The sequence below is a fragment of the Lutjanus erythropterus genome, chromosome 23, assembly GCF_056507025.1.
Source record: "Lutjanus erythropterus isolate fLutEry1 chromosome 23, fLutEry1.hap2, whole genome shotgun sequence".
In the NCBI taxonomy this organism is placed as follows: domain Eukaryota; kingdom Metazoa; phylum Chordata; class Actinopteri; order Lutjaniformes; family Lutjanidae; genus Lutjanus; species Lutjanus erythropterus.
In genome coordinates this window covers 5,243,697-5,265,945 of record NC_139339.1, presented here as the reverse complement: position 1 = coordinate 5,265,945, position 22,249 = coordinate 5,243,697, and the positions used below count along the sequence as shown (strand labels likewise).

Genomic DNA, 22,249 nt, shown 5'->3' with positions numbered 1-22,249 from the left:
CATACTCAGACACAAACACACACACTCACACAGACCAAAGAAACCAAAGGCACACACACACACACACACACACTCTGAGATGAGTGCATATCTCTGCAGTATTATCTGCGACTCAACTCTGCCTCCTAGTGGTGCGTCTGACGCACTGCAAGAATTTCTAACCACCACCAAAAGACTCCCTTCATCCTCGGTTTTGATCTTACACGTGCATTTATTCAAGGTAACTGCTGCAGAGAATTTAAGAGGATAATCAAGGTTTTGGTGACAGTCTGGTGATAATGAGAGGTTTATAACTGCTAGAGAAAAATGCAGGGTAGAAGGTGCAGCAGAGAAGCCAGAAGATAAACTACAACCCACTTTGATGCTATTAGAGTTAGGGGAGTAGGGTCTCTAAAAGCTACAGTAAAGCGTGCCTCAGTCAAGAGAAAACCTGGAAAAATTACCACGTATTTTGGGGACTCATATGATAGTTTTATTCTGGCAAGATCGATGTTTCAGTGGATTAAACACCCTGCCAAATACAAATCATAATTCAGAGGTTTTTACTTAAAGACCTGCTGCATCCCCACTGGTCGTTTTGAACAGTTTGTCTTTATCCCATCACGATTTCAATGTGCATGCAACAGAGGCAGCAGCAGTTACAGTCATTTAAAAATTCATTTTCTATATGTTGTCATGTATAAAAAAGACTACTTTATTACTGTAAGTGAATTATATATAAGTGGTTCTTATATTTTATTGTTATATTTGACATGGTGTATGTGTTGTCTCCTCCTATCAAACATCTCACTGTGTTAGTATTTACCACTTAAAGATATAAAATACTGATATCGAGGTATTTGGTCAAAAATATTGTGATATTTGATTTTGTCCATATTGTTGAGTTCAAATGAAAATGATGTCCAGAACACTGGCACAAAACTTCAGCAGACATCATCAGTTTTGGCCTCCAAAATCCATCACACACACAGAGAAGCAGCTGTAAGGTACAACAGACGATCAAATAAACATCTGTCAAACACAGTCTAAGTTGCAGGAACACGTCACTGACCTGTGCGTGGAAGATGGAAAGGGACTTTGCCGTGTGTAGCGGGATGAGAACCCGAACCAGGAACTGCTTGTGTTCGGCCTTCAGGGGCAGGGCGAAGCCGTTTATGATGCTGGAGAGAACAAGGAGACAGATAAAGTTACGGTTAAATACTTTCACTCTGTGGCACGTTCTTCCTGGCAAAAACAACAAGGTGGTGATTTTCAGTCCCGTCACGTCGTCTGTCTTTCAGCTAAAATATAGTCAGAAAATAATGAGAGAGGTGATTGGATTAAAGCGTCATCTCGTGCGTACTTTCAATGTCAAACAATCTTTCCATTATTGTTTCACTTGATCTTTTAAAGGAGCCATGTGCAAAATATGGCCAGCTGTCAAAGGTAACTCGAAGGGTTGCAAATTTTTTCCTGACTTTCTGTCTTTTGCAGTTTTTTTTTCCTGCAAATGGCTCCACCAGACAAAACAAAGTCAGCTGAGGCGCAATTACTGCCATGTCTATTGCTCAAAAATCCATGAATACATTTTTAATTGGTTAAATTCTTGACGGCAATTAATCAATTAATGCTGAATCATTAACACCCTTAGTCCAAATGTGTGCTGCCACAGCATTTTGTTTGCATGTCACTGTTTTCATTGGCCTGTTTGTGATCAGATCACCTGATTGGCTACTAAAACGCAGATGCATACTGAAGTACGAGTAAAAGTACAGACTTGACCCCAAAAAAACTTAATTACAGTAATTAGTTCCTTCCACTCCGCCCATGAAACACATAAAGACATAAAATCTCTATATATTTAACACATATAACTGAATATCAGCTAACACATAGAGCACACTCATAAAAAGAATCTATTTTATATATTAGATCTTTATTTGATTATAGATCGATTAATAATTATCACCTCTAGCTGGAAACATTTGATATCATGTAAGTACACAACTTTACAAAATTTAATGCAGAAATGTTCTTTCTGGCCATATCTCACATTACACCTTAAAAACGCTCACTGCAGTTTCTGAAAACCTCAAACTAACACAATCAAATTGTTTGGTTTTCACTACCAACAGAGAAGAACAGCAAATCTTCACATTTGAGAAGAAATAATTTGGCATTTCTGCTTGATGAATGACTCACTGATGAGCAAAAACTGATAAATATTCTGTCAGTGGACCAACTGATAACTTGCACAGGAGCAGAGATGCTCCTCTGTGGTTTTCTCACAGTACGACAATGACGACACCACGTATACTTTTTGAAGTCCACCATTCACATCTGTGCGAGCGTGTGCATTCGTCTGTGCGGCGGAGGAGTCTATTCTTGCACCGTGTCCATTTCCAAGCGACTGGACAAACGCGTGGTCTGCTGCGTTCACTGACTGACACAAGAGGTAGTTCGGCCCGCGGGGAGGAAGGAGAGTACGAACGGCGGAGGAGTGGGAACTAAACTTGGAAACACTTATTTAGCAACACTGAGCTGTTTGTCAGTTTGTTTGTTTGTCTCTGCGTCAGTCCGTCCGTCTGTCTGCCTTCATTTTCTAATATCATCTTTGTTTCATAGAACATTCCTTCAATGATACTTCCCTCCCGCTGCTCCTCTGATCTTTCTTTTTCTGCCTCCTTCCTTCTCACCCCTTTTTTTCTGACTCCCTCTGTCTTCTTCCTCTCTCCATCCCTCTCTCTCTCTTTCCCTGTCTCCATGTGTGGGAGGAGCTATAAATACCTCTGTTACCACCAACATGAATACAAACCTCTCTCTCCTCTCCTGCTCTCCCTCCTCCTTCCTCCACTTCTGACTCACCGTTCACTCACTCAGTCATCCTCCCTCCATCTCTCATCCCTCCATCCCCCCCTCTGTCACCCTGGATTCATCCTCTCTTCTACGTCCCTCTCTTTCCTCTACATCAACCCGAATTTCGCAAATCTCAGAAGTCACCGTCCCTTTTTTATTTCACTTTTTTTTTTGACCAGGTAAAGTGGCGGTTAAGGTTTCAGATTTATCCTTTATGTTGGAAAAGACATTTACTTTGCCATATAGGAACTTTTCAGAATTTTAAAGAAAACAAAAGTTGAAACGTTACTGAAAAGTTATTTACGTTTTACATCACAACTTTTTGGAATTGAGGTTACAGCTAAACAAAAAGCCAAATCCTTGTTATAGCTAGCAAGAGCTACAGCTAGACTTGCTTTAAGCATCTGGAGTCAGTGCTCTCTGTCATTGTGGGGCAGAATAGCGTCTAACTTTTGATAAAATATTCTAGCAGTCAGCCGGCACTGAGACAAACCGCTCCAGTCTTTCTAATCTCTGAATCTGGTCCACTTTTCAGCTCTCCTTGCTTTCTTCTATGTTTAACATCAATAAAGATTATTTAAAGGCACTTCTGTCTTATTAGTGTGGAATAATGAAAGACAAAGACGGAGGGCACAAGCTCCATTCCCGCCACCAGAATGCCTCTGAGAGAAATTAATATTTATTGACTTGGATTTGTTTGTTTTGCTTTCTGCTTTCTCATCATCCATCTTCTTTTATTTATTCTCTTTCTCCTTCCATCTATCCATGCCTCAGTTTTTCAGAACTATCATCATGTCTCTTTGTGTTTGCCGAAGTCTGTCAATGTTATATCATTGCTAGTTTCTCTGTCTCAAACTCGAGTAAGGACGGATAAAGCTCTGTAGTGTGTTTACATCTTATATGGGAGAAACATTTATTTGCTTTCTCTCCATGAATCACTGCCTGTGTTGCCAACTCTCTTACAAAGAAAGTAGCTTGCAGTAGCTCCAAAAGCTGCTCAAGGTTGCCAGATGATGCTGTACACTCATTTGCATATCGATGGCGTCACTGTACAGTCATTTGCATTAAGTTATATAAAGCTTAGCGCTTGTGTTGGTTGCAGCGAGGGAGAGATCACCTTTTTTTTTGCTCCTCAGAGAAACTGAGACACAGAGATGACCAAACACTATCCAACATGAGCTAGCTAACTCTATTAAGACTTGTTCTTCACTTTAGAGGAGCAATATGTAGATATTGCGGGTGCAAATATGAGTACAGCCGTCCAAATAGTGAGTGCAGGACGTGCGCAACAACGTAAATTGACAATATGAAGCCTACACTGCGAGTTGATCAGCTGCTTATAAGTTAAACAGGTTATCTTGAAAACATGGCTCTGAAAATACACACTCTGGACTTTCGGTGACTGCCTCTCTCTCCACCGGACTCCATCAATATATGGCTCAATTTAACCCTTATAAACATCTCCGGCATCTACAAGGTTATTAATCATTTCTCACGACTCATAAACAGACACTTAATCATTCAGCGAACATTCAGGCTGCAGCATTTATGTTGGAGAAGCGAGTATTTCAATTTTCTTTGATCTCTGGTGGCGTATCATGGTCATTTTATAATTTATTGTAAATATATTGCATATTTCTCCTATAATGCTGAGTAATAATCCAGGCTCAGGCAAGCTACTGCAGTTTGTCTCTTCAAACCCAGCTCTCTTTTCAAGTCAACTCCACTTCTATGAAAGATTCTAATTATCTAAAGGCATTTCTGTCTTAATAGTGTTGAATAATGAATCACAAAAGGGCACAATAGAACATCCTTGAGAGAAAAGCTCATACAATTTCTTTATTTGTGAGGGAAAGATTCCAGTGCACAATCGCTAACAAGGCCACATGCTACCTACTTAGCAGAGCAAGCTAACTGCTGTAGCCTGGGTGTGATGATCATTACTCAGCATCAAAGTGAAGAGCCAGTGTTCGAGGCACAAATTAGCTGGTTAATTTAGAAAAAGCTCCTCAGAGAAAGACAAAAACAACTGAGCCAACGGCGGCTAGCTAACAATGCTAACACTTGCTAGTTGGTCTATTCATGAATCGAGAAGAAAACAGCTTTAGAGGTGATGATAGGCACGTTTCTTCACTTTGGAGAGAGGAAGGCTGGCCGTTCCCCCTTCCTTCAGTCTTTATGCTAAGCTAAGCTAGCCACACCCTGTCTCCAGCTAAGAAAAGAGCAGATATCAGGTTGATATTGATCTTTTTTATCTCACAAAGAAACCAAGTGTGTTTCCCAACTGCAACAACCAATCGATTCATCGATTATTAATAGTTTATTAAATCAATCGCCAGCTGCTTTGAAAATGTATTAATCGGTTTGAGTAATTTTCTAAGAAAACAATCAAAATTCTTTGATTTCTGCTTCTTAAATGTGAATATTTTCTGGTTCCTTTACTCCTCTCCGACAGTAAACTGAATATTTTTGAGTTGCGGACAAAAGAAGACATATGAAGACGTCATCTTGACCATTTTCGGAGATTTTAAAAACAAGAAAATGAAATGAAAATAATTTTTTATTTCGTTAGTTGCAGCCCCGCTTCCCAACACGCTGAAGTATTACAAACATTACATCATTTTGCTTACAGAGACAGTGAGAAAAACAAACCAGATAATATCACCAGCCTTGTCTGTATTCATCCTCCATTTTCTCTCTCTCCCCGTCTTTCTTTTTATTACTGTCATCTTTCCATTCTCGTTCCCATTGATTTGTGTACGAGCGGAGGCAGAGAGCAAGACATGTTTGTTTATCAGCTTGGCTTCCTTCCTTGCTCTCTCTTCATTTCTATCTTCCTCATATTTCACGAACTGGCCTCAGAGACAAAGCAACAAACTATGCAACCCTCTGAGTCATTTCTCTTTATGTCTTTAACCCCCACCTTCTTGTTTCTGTGTCTCCTTCCTGTCACCTCCCACCTTCGCTCGTTTCTCACTCTGCCGGGCTTCACGCACAGATGTGTTTAGCTGATAATAAAGACTGAGCAATGACGATAAATGAAAAATAAATGCGTATTGGACTTTGTTGCAGTAGTGGTTATGCTTTGTCGCCATTTTTTGTAGTTGCTCAATTCACTGGGTTACCAGCTGTCTCATTAATTGGAGCAGCTGGCCAAGTACAGTATGTGTATATGTAAGAGTGTGTGTGAGTGTGTGTGTGTGTGTGTGTGTGTGTGTGTGTGTGTGTGTGTGTTCACGATGAGCTCCAAATGCATTCATCAGGCCATAATATACTACGAAGTCAGTTTTTCCTCTGGAGCAGCAGTTTATTAAAGTGTGTGTGTGTGTGTGTGTGTGTGTGTGTGTGTGTGTGTGTGTGTGTGTGTGTGTGTGGATACGAACCTGCCGAGGATTTCCAGAAGCTCCGCAACTCCGTTGAAGTGCTCAGTTTCGTATATGAACCTGGAGATTAGACACACACACAGTGACTTTTAATGTCTCATCAGTACACTTAAGAATAAGGGTTCCAAGTGGGTTCTGCCTGATGAGCTGAGGTTCTACCCAGAATCATTTGTTACAGAAAAAAACTTGTTGAAGAGCTTGTTAAGGGTTTTTTTTTGGTAAGACTAGGGGAACCATAAAGAATCCTTTTCACCCAAACAATCTTTTTTTTTTTCTTTGTAGAACCTTCAGAAGACAAGAGGTCACCAGTGAAACTCTTCTAAAATATATTTTTAGATCTGTGTGCCAGATCTAAAAAGTTTCATTTTGAAAAAAGTTTCATTTTGAAACCCCGGGAATATAAAATTGTTCTCTATAAAGTCGCCTGTGTGCACCCTTGTTAGCGCCAGACAGAACCACCAGAGAGTGTTCTGGATGGAACCATTACACCATAGAATCGTTCTCTTTAGGACCTCATAGGCCTTTTCCACCAACATGGAACCAGCCCTGTTCCGCTTCAGGCATCTAATTTTGAACCGTTCAGAGGAGAACATGTAGTCATATGTTTATTATGTGTAGAATATGTATGTATATATGTGTAGACCACTTTGGTTCCTGAGGAATACCTGCTTTTTTTGGTTCTAGCTGGGAACCAACTTTTCAGATTCTGAACCCATATATTTTTGTGTGGAAATGTTCTAAACAGTTATAAACTGGGTGCTTGATCCAGGAGAGGGCCAGTTCCATGTAGGTGGAAAAAGGAAGAGAGGGTTCTGGGTGGAACTATTATACCAGGACCTCATAGGCGTTTTCCACCAACATGGAACCAGCCCCGTTCTGGTTCAGGCATCTACTTTTGAACCATTCAGAGCATTTCCTCCAGAAATAAATTTGCTCAGTACCCAAAAGGTTGGTTCCCTGCTGGAATTATGGATTATAATGGTTCTGCTCAAAACTAGCAAAAGGGTTCCAAGAATCTTGAACAGTACTGCTTCAAGAACCTAGGCTAATTTGGTGGAAAAGAGCCTTCACAGGGGGTTCTGAGTTTGACAAATAGTTTTAGGAATTATCCTATAGATTGGGTTCAAGATAGAAAAAGAAAACAAAAAAAAAGGGTTCTCCTATGATGACCAGCTGAACAAAGGCAACTCAACGAGGGACTGCGTCTCTTGAAATAGTAAAACATCATGTGTTAGCTTCCTGTAAAACTACCAATGCATTAAATTTCCTGGCAGGGATCGAGGATTGATCAATATTGTGACGTACCATGTCTGAAATAAAACTCTGTTACCTCTGTGATGAGATCTCGTGAGAGAAAAACACAGCACAATCGCAGTTTAGCAGATTTATGCTCACACTGTATCCTTTATCTGTCAAAATACTGAACCCAGTTAACCGAGACAGGAGCAGAGGAGTGTGCTGCAGCGCTGCAGCTTTGCCCTGCTTGAATTATATCACAAACACAACAATTCAGCCGCACCTGGTGAAGGGAGAAGATGAAACATGATTGTACATCACAGCCCCCTTGTTAGTCAGAGCTGCTTAACCAATCATCTGAGGAGATTTGTGTCACTACACAATGATGTAAACTCTCGGGATAGATCCAGGATGGCTGATTCAGTGCGTGTTGTGACTGCAAATGTGCACAGTCATGTTTGTGAGCGCCTTGTTCCTGTTTGTCTGCATGTGCGGAAGAGTACTGAGGCAGAAAATACTCTCTGTAACATCTGCCTCTCCTTACACACCGGTACTACTTGTCACAATAATATAATAATACTGCTTGTCTTCTGTCCTCCTCTGTGTTGATTCTTATGCCACATTCACATAATAATATTATACAGACTTTTATTACAGGCAGGAATGTGGGAAAACTATTAATGTCAGCCAAGAACTGTAGGTGTAGCTCAGAGTCAGCAAAAGAACTACTATCAGCTAATTGTTGGCCAAATAGCTGCAAAGTCTCTGCCACTGGCAGTTACACAATGAAAAAAAAATCCAATATTAAAGGGATAGTTTGGATTGTTTGGAGTTATTATGAGGTCAGTAGATGATGGTCGACAAACCCCCAGTCTGGAGAAGCGGAGAGGAATACCAGTACGGAAGCTAAGCAATGTGCTGCTGTACACAAAACATATCAATATCAGTTCAAGTGTACACTATATTTAGAATATTTTCACTGCTTTACTTTGCTGTCACACAGCCCTTTCTGATGGGAAACCTCCATTATATAAGCCAAATATCACTTTACCTAAACTCTAACTCTTTTCCTTTCCAGTTTTTAAAAAGTGACAAACCATCACGACCCAACTCCCAATAAACCTTAATAAATCCTGCAAAAGAGTTTACTCATGTATAAATGAATGTTCCATTTTTGCATCAACCTACATCATCCTGACGCTTCATTGAAAACAAATACATGTTACAACTTTATAAATGAGAAATAAATTTGGTAAGGCTGACTCAACAGACCATCTAATATAAATCTTAAAGTTGCAGATTTTTTCTCCATTGTATTTTATTTATTTGGGGACCCAGTGTTTGTGAATGACCGCTGTAAACCAAACTCCATAGGTGAAATCACAAATTTTACCTCGCAGAACACAGGAGTTGCTGATCCACTGCTGCTTTAATTGATTTGTTTGTTTGTGTTATTGTGTGACTTTGGTGACTCTTTAAAACACAGGAGTCACACAATAACACAAACAAAGTCACGCATCAAGGCAGCAGTAGACCAGTAACTCCCATGTTCTGCGAGGTAAAATTACTGATTTTGTCTATGGAGTTTGGTTGGTTTGGAGAGAGTGATATTATATTATATAACAGTGGTTTCCCATCAGAAAAGGCTGCCAGACGACAAGGTAAGAGGATGAAAATATTCTAAATATTGTGTACACTTAAACAACAACAACAGCTCCTGGCTTCCTACACTGGTACTCCTGCCGCTTCTCCAACTTCAAAAAACCTGAACTATCCCTTTAATTTCCAAGCATCTTGTGTGACTTTGAAGAAGGTAACCACATAACGTGCGAGTGCTTCTAAATTAAAACAACAGGGGTTTTTTTCCCGTTCTTCCCATACCGATAACTTGGCTTGAATGCAACTTTTGTCAGGAAATAACATCCCAACCTAACAATAAATATACATCCTGACTTCTTTTTTAAGCTGTGAAAAAATGTTCCTGTGTGTTTTGTGCTGTAAAATCATCATTTGTTCCAGTGACGCACCAAGATAAAGAAAAAAATGCATTGCAGGGGTCATAAACACAGCTGCTCTCCCTGCTGATGGTCTTTGTTGGCAAATGTTTGATTTATTGATGTTAAAACGCTATAAATAGCACCTTTAAATCCTGTGCATCGGATTGGTGGTAGGCAGTCTGTACCTGAGGAAGATGTTGTTGATCTGTTTGCGGATGTAGGCTCGGAGGCCCAGTAGTTTTCCATAGACACGGTGCAGGATGGTCTTTAGGTACTCCCTCTCCCTGGGGTCCTCGCTGTCGAACAGCTCCAGGAGCTACACAGACACGCACACACACATATGATAATTACAGGCACAAATAGAGTACGCCTGCAATATGGTCCTTGTGAGGACCTTTTCTGAGTGCAATTATTCTCTAACCTTCCTTAATCCTAACCTTAAACTCATTTTCACCCATAAACCTAATCCTCAACCATACAACAGCTTCTTTATTTGTCTCATTTCTTTCTCTTGTAAAGTAGATATTAAACATAAAAGTTGTACGACTTAACTGTGAAGTCTAAGTCAATTTTTTATTAACTTAGATAAGAAAGTTTGAGAGCAGTTCAGCAGGGGATATTACTGAGTTCATTTATTTATACTTTTCCATTTGTCAGGATTTTAGAAACATGCATGAGCTTTCGATTTGACAAACTGCACCTTTCAAGGAGAGTTAAAAAATTACCTGCAGGACAAACTTCTGGTCGACGTAGCGTTTAGCCATGGAGGGCTGGAAGTCCGGACTCTCCAGGAAACGCAGAAAGAACTCGTACACCAGCTAACGGAGGAGCAAATAGAAAGCAATTAGACACCATTTAGTGTCTGTGTTTGTCTCCTAAATGTATTTGCTTTCTTTCAATCTCAATCTCTCTAGCCTCCAGCTAGCTAGGTGTGATTAGCCTAGCTTAGTATAAAGAGTTCAGTTTTAAGTTGTTTTTCTTTTCATATGAAATATAACTGTGGTTGAAAGCTGAAAGCTATAAGGAACTTTCATATTTTGCTGATTTTGGATGCCTTGGTGGACAAAAGCAGTAAAAGTACAAAACCATTATAATAAGAGTCTATTTAAAGTGTCTTATTCTATAAATATTATGCTGTTACATTTATTATATCTTACATTATCAGATTATTAATACTGATGAAACGCTGTGCAAGTAGCAGTCAGTGGAACTACTTCTAACTACCTCATAAAGGGAACGTCTGCAGTTTAACCCAGTGATTCCCAGCCTAGGGGTTGGGTCCCTCCCAAGGGTCATAAGATAAATCTGAGTGGTCATGAGAGGATTTTGGGATCAGTATGTTGCTAAAACAGCACCAGATCTACTGTCGTCATGCAGTGTAAGACATTAAATTAGCGCAGGATGGTAATTCACTGTGTGGCTTATTGTGCTGATTTCACGCATGTTTTCAGACAATAACAGTCCTTTTTTACAGCAGACATTTCGACTTCTCATAGCAGGAAAAGGTCACGTCAAGGAAAACTATCTCTCTATGTAGCCCAATATCAGAAATTACAATTTGCCTCATGGGGCTTTAAAATTGTTAAGGTGTACAACATCCTTTGTGCTCAGACCCTTAATTTAAGTAAGGAAAAACTCCTCCCCTAAAAAACCAACAGGGAAGAAACTGAAGAAACCTCAGGACGGGCCAGGAAGCACAAAACTTAAATACTTTATTAAAGGACAAGCATTTCAAAATGGTACACAACCTGAGTAAAAGTGTTTAGTTACTTTCCACCACTGGAATAAACAAACACAAAAAACATATTAGGTGTAATTACTGAGCATTAGAGGTGCTGGTAGGCAGATTGTTTTTTAACCTTCACACAGAGCCGTGCTAGCTGTTCCATCCCGTTTTCAGTCTTAATGCTAAGCTAAGCTAACAGTCCGCAAGCTGTGGCTTTATACTGACCAGATGAATGTGAGAGTGGCAACAACCTTTTCATCTAACTCTCGGCGAGAAAGTGAGTAAGTGTTCTTTTCAAAATGGCAAACTGTTTCTTTTAAAGCTGCTCGAGGGAAAGCAGCATGATCATCGCTCCAAATGGCAGCCAGAGTTGACTTCTTTGAAAAATCTGAGCTTACTGAGAGCCCAGGATTCAGAAAAAAAAAATGTATGCTGAAGTTCATAGACAGTAATGTTTTGCACCAAAACAGAAAAGGGAAAAAAGAGACAGTTTGGACTTCACGCTTACGTTTTGACTCATCTCTTCCTGAGGGGTGCAAAAGTGACTGTACACCACACCCGAATGTCATCTGGGCAAACATCACAAGTCTATTTAGCAGATGTGACGTTCTTCCTCGCTAGAGCTTCACTTTTGTGGTTCAGACTGATAAAACGGGCACTTTTTTTTCTCATGTTTTGTTTTTTGCTTTAAACAGCAGATTTAACTGACCTGGAGGACCTCAGGCTCAGGTACAGTATGTTTATATGCAGATAAATGCTGAACGCTGCATTAACAGCAACACCTGGTGGGAGTTGTGTTCATTATGGCATTGTTCCCCCCTCCCAAATATAATGTATAATATACAGAAGAGCACATTTTTCATGGTACTTACTGACACTGCATTGTGTTTCACTTTAATAACAAACTAAGTGCATGATTTTTGGGTGGAAAAAGGCCAAAGTCAACATGCTTTGCAGAATAGAAAACTGTCCTTTTCTCCCTTTTCCTTCTGCCTGATGTAAACTGTCAGAATATGATCATAACGTGTGTTTTTGTACATATGACATACCTGCAGATGCGGCCAGGAGGCTTCGAGTGTCGGCTCGTCTTCCTCGGGGTCAAACTCTGGATTCTCGCTGGGTGGGAGAGTCCGGAAGATATTTACTGAAATCTGGAGAACCACAAACGAGGACGGGGAGGGAAAGAGAGTGACGGGAATGTGAGGAGGTGGAAAAGACGAAAATGGATGAGAGGGACGCGGATACAGGAAGGGGACAAGGGCAGAAGAGTGAAAAGCGGGTCAAACAGATTAAAAAGAAAACGCAGCGATTTAATAGTTGTATTTACTAAAAACGAGTGAGCTTCTGATTTAAATCTTGTTTCATAACTGTGCTTGTGCAGCACAACATCCTTTGACTCATCTCTAAACTTCATCATGCTGATATTTCAAAACGATGCACAAATTCGTGTCACTGCACACCAAATCAGCTCTCCAGATAGAACCGGGATGAATAGTTGGAGTTACAAAACAATGGGCCTTATGCAAGAACATTTTTGTTTTCTTATCTTAAATCTCTCTAACTTCAGAAAATTATCCACCTGTGCATATTTGAGTGCAACAATACCATATATGGCTGCGCTTCCTGCTCTACATGTCAGGAAGTGTTCATTCATGAAAATGCCATCAAGGAGAAAAAAGAGGAAGTTTCAGTCTGGAGTTTGACGTCCTGCTTTCAGAGATCCATAAAGGAAAATCTGTCATTTTAACAGCGTCAACAGTGGAATTAAAAGACCCGCAGAAGCAAAGAAACGGGGAAAAACGAGTGCTGTTAACGCCGTGTTGCCGGAGGGTCGGCCTGTCACTGAAATAAAGAGGAAATGTCTCGATATGAAAATGACTTTAGAGGAAAAAAAAAAAGACTTGCTACAGTCACAGCAAGGGGCGACTCCGACCCAGTGGCGGACATTAAGAATAATTATGTAGAAACAGATAGATGCAGGTCAGAAACAGGCGTCAGTATTGAACTGAGACTTTTCCATAACTAGTTAAAAGTTCCTTGTAGTCCCTTTAAAATGCTCAAGAGTCCTCTGTTCAAAGGACATTTAGGTGAGTTCAATTAAATGAGGCAAATAATTAGGTAAACAGCTGCGTTAGTGGGTGGAAGGGTTGCACTGCTATATCAAAGGACAACTGTCAGTAATTAACAAGAAAAATCTGTCACCTCAGGAGGGAAAAGTCATCGTCTTGACTAACTTTTTTCAGTTTTCAAGTTGTCATAAACAAATTCAGCCACTGTCGGCCATGTTTGACGCAGTTGTTTAATAAGGAGAACTTATAAGTTATGCAACCCAGCAGCTGCCTATATCATGATTTATTCAGCAAATGCATTTCCACCGGCCATTTAGTGCTTAAAACATAATGCAAAAAACAAATGTGGTAAATCCCAGCGCCCCAATTCAGCATTATTTTCTTTTCCATTCCTTCCTTCTCTCCACCCTGCTGTTTGCTTTAGTAAATCTTCTCACTGCAGGGGGATTTGCATTCAGATTTAAAAACATCCATATCATTTAGTAACTCGTTCCTTATGCTACAGTGTTGTAAGAATATGGTTTTCTGGACATTTGAATCCTACATATTGCAGTTTCTCTCGTCTTCTCTCCTGACTCGTCACTCTTTCCTCCACTCCTCCTCACACCCTTTAGTCTTTATCTTAATTATTTTATCATAATTACCTATTTTATTTAGTTCCATTGTTGCTTTATGTCAGGCACTTTACTGAAGTGAACTTTTCTGTGTTTTTTAGCAATGCTAGCTGTGGCTAAGGATGGCAGTCCGTCTTCTGTGCTGCACATGTTAGCATGCTAACACACTGAACTAAGACAGTGAACGTGGTAAACACCATATCTGCTTACAGACAGCACTAAACACGGATTTACTAACCTGAAATTAGATTTGAATTGTGCAAAAGAGTCTCATTGCTTGAGAAAGTTTCCAACTTTACTTCCTCCCTCCTTCTCCACCATTACATTCACTACATCACAGCACTCAGGCTCTTATCTATGCACTTATTAGCAACTTCTATTTTTAATTTGAGCTTTTTTTTTTAATCTTGTGGCCACACACTAAAGCTTTCGCCCACTTTCATCCGTCTGTCCTATCAGCATTTTCACATCCTCTGGGTCTAGTGACTCCATGACATAAGCTATATCCTCTGCTCGCTTTACCTTCTTTCCTCAATCCATTCCCTCCTCTTTATATCCCCTGGGACCTCCGCTGCTCTGTGATGGTGTCCACACATTTTCCACCACACTCCTCTTTATCTTTCTCATCCCTCCCTCTCTTTCTCGCCATCTGTGCAGCCTATTGCTACTTAGCACCCTTTGCTAACGCTCTATCCCTCCTTTCCTTCCCTCCCCTTGCCTATCCATCCCTCTCTTCCTTTCTCCTCTCCTCTCTCGCAACCTTTGTTTATAGTCTCTGGTGACTCCGCAGAGCTCCTCGGCTGGATGTCACACTGTCTGCCTCCTGTCTTTGCCTCCTGCTTGTAAAGGGTTCTTCCCGAAGGGCTGAGGTTCTACCCAGAAACATGTGCTTCTGAAGAACCCTATTTTGGATAGAGTTTTTTAAAGCATTTTAAAAGCAAGATCCTCAACCATGATATAAATTATTTGAATTTGTAACAACAGTAATGTAACATAGATTATTAAAATGATGGATTACAACAATATACAATCTGTGGGATTTAATACTTTTTAACTTCATCTGAAGAACATAATATAGTTCTTAATAGAACCCTCAAACAGGACCTTGGTGCAATCTATAGGCCTTTTCCACCAACATGGAACCGGCCCTGTTGCGGTTCACTGCATTTCTGAGCATTTCCACCAAAAATAAATGGGTTCAGAATCCAAAAAGTTGGTTTCCCTGCTGGAACCAAAAGTTCCAGAACCAAAATGGGCGCGTCATATTCTACAGGTTGTTGTACGTTTTGTAACACCCTCTGGTGATGACATCTTTGATTACAATGGTTCCACTCAAAATTGGTGGAAACAAAGGCTGGTTCAGGCAAGAATTCTCATCGAAACCGATCCAAGAACCAGACCTTATTTGATGGGAAAAGGCCTCGAGAGAACAAGCCCACATTTCCACCACTTCTGAGTGGAACCATTGTAGTCAAGGATGTCATCAACAGAGGGCGCTGCACAATGCACAAGAACCTGTAGAATATGACACGCCCACTGTGGTTCTCAAGGAAAACCTGCTATTTCTTGTCCCAGATTGACAAATTCCTGGTCAAACATATTTGAAATAATAAGCCTAATGCTCTATCAGCCATCTTTGGCGCCCCAGCTGATACTGGCCTCCCTGTTGCCGCTCAGTGAGCCCTGGCTTTCACAACTTTGTTGGATTAAGGAAGTTCTGTAAGGCACCTGACTCAGAAGAGGATTGAATAACTACCCAAACTGTTTTGCTTCTTTTTTCTTATTCCCTAATTTAAGTATGTTAATGTTCCCAAAATAATTTCTCAGAATATCCTGTCCCTTCTTTTTTTGTTTCTGTTTGTTTTTGTTTTTTTTCCTTATCTTTATGTGCCTCACGACCTGAGCTGAGGGATGGTGTGGGATTGGGGAAAGAGAGTGGATGAGGGTTCGGTGTTGTTCAGAAAATGCCCTGTTTCAGCTTGTACTGTCTGTGTACTGTCTCTTCAAAGGCTTTAAGAGTCAGTAAAAAGGTTTGAAAAGATTTGCTATGTTTTTTTTGGTTTCCAGCTAGGAACCAGCTCAGTTTCTGGACCAGTTTATTTCTACTGGAAATGCTCATTTCTAAATTAAGTGCTTGAATTGGAATGGTACCAGTTCAATGTTGGTAGAAAAGGCCTTATAGGGGGTTATGGGTAGAACATTTCACAGAGGGTTCTGGGTATAACTGTTTATGTTTCTAGGAAGAGGCCTCTAAAGAAAAGGGGATAAGCCAAGAAACCTTATATGGATTTAGTTAGCACATTAGCGTACTTAGCATTTACTCATCTTTTCTTTCTATCCATCCATCTGTCCATCATTTCCACCCCTACCCTCCCGTCTCCTCCTCCCCTCCTACCATCTTTATAGCCTCTGGGTACAGAGGCTCTATGAGGACTCCTCTGCTCGTGGCCACGCTCTCCACCAGCTCGTTGAGCGCCGCACGCTTGATCTCCTTCCCCTTCAGGTCGGCCACGCAGTCCAGGAAATCAAACAGCACGCAGCACTGCTGCAGCTTCTTACAGAACAGGTCATGTAACTCTGCCACCGGGGCGTCTGGATGATTGAGAGGCAGGAAGACAGAAAAAGAGAGAGAAGAGAAATGTTAGACATCGAGGTTAAAGGACAGGGGAAAAAAAGGCCAAATCCGATGGGTTTCCTGAAAGGCGCTTTGTGTTTGGTAGTGAATGGTTTGACAAAGTGAGAGTGTTAGAGTCTACAGAGATGTTTTCTACATGCTAGATCTTCCCTCAAAGGTAATGAGGGAAAGAGCAGTCTATTACTCTACAAACACATTTGTACACACACACACACACAGGCGCTTCCATCCATCCACACACACACACACGTCCACACACACACCTTCCTCCAGAGGGCTGTGTTGTATCTCAGTCCTATTACCTGTCAGATTCGCTCTCAGGACCTGTTCGTCACAATGAAACAACCTGCTGCCGGCCGTCAGATTAAAACCCCGCGCATCCAAAAACACCACTTTTCACAGATGTGGAGAGAGAGTGGCTGATACCCACGGATTACTGAGGACGTACAGTCGGTCTTAAATTGATTACACAGACCCGAGGGGAGGTGTGAAACCTAGCGGCTCAGCCTGGACAGCATTATGCAAAAAGTAAAGGAAAAAAAGCAGCAAACACCAAAGTGTAGAGTTACAGGCTTTGACAGCAGCCAAATGGGAATTCTTGGTTCTTTTTCTGAGTAACCTGATGATTGATGACTCAATAGCTAAATATAGCAGTGAAATATCCCCATGTTAGATTCCTATATATATGTGTATGAGATGTATGCAAGGTTTGGCATAATATGCTGTCTATATTGAGATAAATGATAAAATACATTTATTGCAAAGGTTTTTTGCATGATTTCCAGCAGGATGTCGCAGGCGTTCCAGAATATATTATGTAATGATATATGATTTTCTGTAATTGCTGTGGAAATTAAGAAAGGTTGAGCCTGAAAGACATCACGCACCTTCTTTAATTATGTGTTTAAAGCTGTAAACCCGGTGCTATCCCTTTAAGGGTTATTAACAAGATTGTTAACAAGACTATTAGTTAATCACCATGCTAGTGGTGAGTCTGTACATAGGCACAGCAGTGCTTTGAGCTAAATGCTAATGTCAGAATGCTATCATGATCACAATGACAGTGCTGATGTTTAGCAGGTGATGCTAACAGTTGTACAGACATTTCACCTAAAACCAAAAATGTCAACCTCATCGGGGTGCTAAAAGAAAGGTCAAGGGATCACCAAAATCAGTACGATTCATCCGTTAAGGATAATAAATGTCTGGATAAAAGTTTACAGTAATTCATCCAACAGTTGTTGAGATATATCAACCTCAAACAAAGTGGTAGGCCGACCGCCGTCCCTGGAGCCAAGCAGCCAGCGTAGCTAAAAAGAGAAAACCTATTATCTATGATTCCTAATACTATACTAGTAAGCTTGGTGCTTATTTAGCCGTCACTGTTGCTTGAGTAAATAAGTAAAAGAGTGGGTGACCAAAAATAGTGACTACTAGGCTCAGGGCTCCGTGCCACGCTGAGAAAAATAACTGCATGAGACGCCGACGTCTGTTCCACCCTAAAGACTAAAGAGAATAGTGGTCTCAGCCCGGCCCCTTAGGTGTGTTTACAGTTGAACAAATAATCTCCCTCTGTCAGAAGAAAACAATACAGCGTTACTAATGGCTGGGAAGCAGTCTAGACTAACTGTGCAGTTGGAAAGAGGATGATCCAAGTCTCACACACACACACACACACACACACACACACACATTCAAACAGCAGGAGCAGATTAGATTTAACCCTTCTTAACCCCCAGGTGGGAAACACAGGAGGGTTAAGGGGGGCCGACTAGAGCTCTTCCAGTCCCAGACCCCCTCACCTCTTGTGGGCACACCAGGACCATCTGCTCCCTTTGGCACGGAGCTGCACAACAATAGACGAGGACTGCCCTTTGCTTGATGTGTCCAAGAAGACAAGACTCTTTTGAGACCAACGAAAGTGGCCTTTTATTCAGTCTTGTATGACCAACTATGCTTTCCATACAGGATTTATTTAAAAGTCTAATACACACCAAAACTACCAAGTATATGTATCTTATTCTAGTCCTGTGAATTGCAATATAATTAATTAAAGAGACACAAAAGCAGCATCATTGCTATTTTGCAATTATTCACCCCAACTGAAGGATTTCTTTTTTTAACTTTACTATAAAGAGTTCCTATTTTCAATGAAAAACAGAATTTTTTGATTTATAAAACAAACTTAGTGCACCTGGCATATTTCTCTCATGAAAGGAGCATTTCATCACCGCCAGCTGTTGAAGGTAAATTCCACCATATGCTGCAATCTCTGCCAGTATTTCACCCAGAAGTGTTTTGGGTAAAATATAAAATTCAGTGTTCTTGCACACTTTACACACATTTTTATTCCCTGATTATTCTTTAATATATTATTCTATTATTCTATATTATTAAGAATAATATAACATATGCTATAACTTAATTTGTGGTCATTTCAAATGCCAATAAAAATGTATTAGTCTATGGCAATTTTACAATTGCATTTTTCCCTCCTGCTTCACCTCAGGATTGACACTGGAGGGGGGTAAAAAACACTGTTGCCCCCATAGACGGTGCCTATAGCAAGAGATAATTGCGTGTCTCATTTCTACAGCAGCCCAGAACAGACAAACCAAACACCAAACAGAGAGTTTCATGGCCATAGTTTCTGCTACACTCTTGGAAGAAGAGAGCGAGACAAGCTCACAGTTAGTTGCCACTAAATCCTCCACGCTGGTCCTTTAAATATAGTTTAGATTTAGATTGCATTAAAACTGTCTTTTATTCAGGTAAACATTGCAGAACTTTTCCTTGTTATATATGCAGACGACTGTAAGTTGTTTGTGTATAAAGCCTCACAATACCAGAGCTGTTCCTCTTCTAATTTTTTATCATTTCATCTTTCACGACAGGACTTGCATAAACTTTCCCTGCAACTTTCCTTTTTCCTATTTTACATCTAGTGTTGACGTCTGTGAGCCTGTCCATTGAGTCGTAGCAGTCGGTTTGTTCTTGAGCTGCAGCCATTTCTCAGTGACTGGACAAACGTGTGACAGCCGAGTTCACACAATTTTCTGACTATTTGTGACGAAAAACAAGTGTGAAAAGTTTAAGAGGGTGAACTAGTTCTTCTGACTTTGCTTTGAGAACTAATGTGAGTCCAAATCTGCAAAGCGACCAGGAACCACTCCTGTATTTGAGGTTCTTGGCAGGTTTAAATAGCTGCAGCTTCAGTCTTTTCATCCTCCTGACCCTTCATCGCTCTTCCATCCAGGACCGTCCTTTCCTTTTTCTCGACCATTCTTTTTTCCTTTCCTTTCCTAATCTGCCCTTTCCTATCCTTTCTATCTCTTCATCCCTCTCTCCTGATTCTCATACCCCTCTTTTCTCTTTCTCCTCTCCTTTCTTCCGTCCTGTTCTCCCTCAGTAGACAGACTGTGAAGGTGAAATCTAATCCATTTTTAATGGAGAGTAATTGTATGAAGATGTGCCGTGCTGGGACTGAGAAGAAGAAAAAAAAGGAACAGAGCGAGGTGAAAAGACGATGGGAAAGAGAAAGCATGTATGTGTGTTCGGGAGACAGAGGGAGTGAGACAGGAGGTGAGAAAAAGAGAGGGAAGATGAAGGGAATGAAGAGACTTGGTGGGTCATGTGAGAGCAAGTGTGGGAGAGAGTGAAGAAAAAGAAAATGAAAGAGCAAAAAAGGGAGATGACAGGCTCAGACAGAGCCACAGTGCGTATTTTAAGGCAAAGCTAAAACTATTTGTTGTCTGTCAGTATTTGCTGAACTGGTCACCAGAATCGTCTTACTGTCTATTATCCTGTGGTGTAAAGGTAGATAATTCACATACATACATTCAGAAGAAAATCTGGCAACACTTTATTAGAAGGGGTGTGCATAAGACTAAGTGTCATTCTGTTGATTATGTAATTTTTAATGAAAAGTTAACACTGTTTGAGATGATTTGTTGTGACAACTTGACATTAATCGCGCCGATATTTAACAGGGAGCACAGGACTGGGGTGGTTTTCTGGCTGGGTTTTGTTCCAGGAACCGAGGAACTGAGTCAGCTAATTAGGTGGCTAGCTCCATCGCTAACTGATTTAACTAACTAATGCAAGCCACAGATAACAGCAGACAGTGGTTAGCCTATTTTAGCAATAAGTAAATTAGCTGACTGCTATCTGCACATCAGCTAACTCAGTAAACTAAGTCACCTTGGTACTGGACGCTGTCATAAAAGTCCAAAAGCATTTCTACAGTGTAATAAAACTTAATGACATCTTTCAGTCAAGTCCAAAATGTACTACAAGATCAAGGAAAATATTCATGACACATTTATAAATGTCTTATGATGGGCAATGTCAAAACCAACCATATATGACAGTATGATGTAAAATTAAAAAAATAAACATAAATAGTTTGATAATGTCATGTTCTTATGACATAGACACTGACAGGTTATGTTGTCTTATTATTACAGAAGACATTTTGTAAAATGCATCGCATTTTTTTGCATTAGAAATGACATAATTAACAGAATGACACTCCACAGACACTAACGACATTTATAACATTCATATTCCCTCATTTTTATGACAGGTGCCATGGCATGGTTATGACAGTGCAATGACAGTCTTATGCACACCCCTTCAAATCAAGTGAAGAAACCAAAATGAGGATTAGAGTCAAGTGAATTTTAGTTTTCCTTGAGACTGTGCTATTATTAGGTCAACACAGGTGGCTCCAGACCCACTCATCCAAACAACTCTTAGCATGAGTGCAGTGATTATAATATTATCTAAGATCTTAATCACAGCGAGTGACTCATTTCATGACTGTTGAACTGTTAGAACTATTTTCATGGTTCTGACAATTTAAATTGGTGTTTTGAACAAGTAACACGCTTTGAACTGTGACTATAAAATTCAAAATGCAATATTCTTGTAAATGCAGGTGGTTCAATTTTTACTTTCATCTTTATTAACTCAGATAGTCCCTTGAGATTAAAACACACATGGACAACGTGGCACGACATTACCAGAGTTGTATTACCACAGTTATAAAAGCATGACAAAGCAAACAGTCAGTAAGAGCAGGCAACAACAATCCAGCTTAAGAAAAGAAATTACAGTCTCCATTTAATGTTTTACAAACACTGCTAATACTGACTGCTTCGAGCTTTGTATTACTTCTTTTAATCCTCTGTTCTTCTTCATATAGTGTTTAGAAAAAGGATCTTTTCCAGCGCAAATGCACAAAAAAATTATTTCTTTTTTCTGAAGAACTTCCAGCTGTACTTTTCTCTTTATAAAGCTACGCAAATCAATAGCAATACATCTAATGACTGGGTGTAATGCGAAAGAGGAACTGACCCTTCTAAGTCCCACCCCTCTACTTGGATATGCTATGTGCTCAAATTGTCTATGTAGAAAAGAAAAATAAATTTTGAGGGTGGTTTGGAGACCTGTAAAAGCTATTATTAGAGCACAGAGTAAAATGGGTGGACACTGATCACCAGACTTTGCAGTTCTCCTCAACTCTACTCAACATTTTAGCATTTTTCAGCTCAATGTTTTGATTTGTGGGCCCACAACTTTACTGTTTTGTCTCACCTTCACTGCTCTCATCATCACATTTCAAGGCACAGGTAGGTGTTTTCATTTAAAAAAAAAAAAAAAAGCTCTAAAAACCCACTGTGCACCCCCAGTTCCAACATCATACAAATAAATCACTAGGTGGTGAATATAGTGGAGCATTTAGTGGCTAAA

The 22,249-nt window shown here is 40.2% G+C and overlaps 1 protein-coding gene across 1 annotated transcript in view; it reads right to left on the bottom strand.

Annotated features, from left to right (window-relative positions):
- The window catches only part of ppp2r5b (protein phosphatase 2, regulatory subunit B', beta), a 55,291-nt gene that overhangs the window by 10,209 nt on the left and 22,833 nt on the right, over window positions 1-22,249 (bottom strand). Inside the window, exons 2-7 of the mRNA XM_084711620.1 lie at window positions 16,256-16,452; window positions 12,227-12,328; window positions 10,177-10,269; window positions 9,637-9,767; window positions 6,219-6,278; window positions 1,052-1,160 (exon numbers count right to left, since the gene is read on the bottom strand). Coding sequence (XP_084567746.1) covers window positions 1,052-1,160; window positions 6,219-6,278; window positions 9,637-9,767; window positions 10,177-10,269; window positions 12,227-12,328; window positions 16,256-16,452 — 692 coding nt within the window. The remainder of the gene's footprint in view (window positions 1-1,051; window positions 1,161-6,218; window positions 6,279-9,636; window positions 9,768-10,176; window positions 10,270-12,226; window positions 12,329-16,255; window positions 16,453-22,249) is intronic.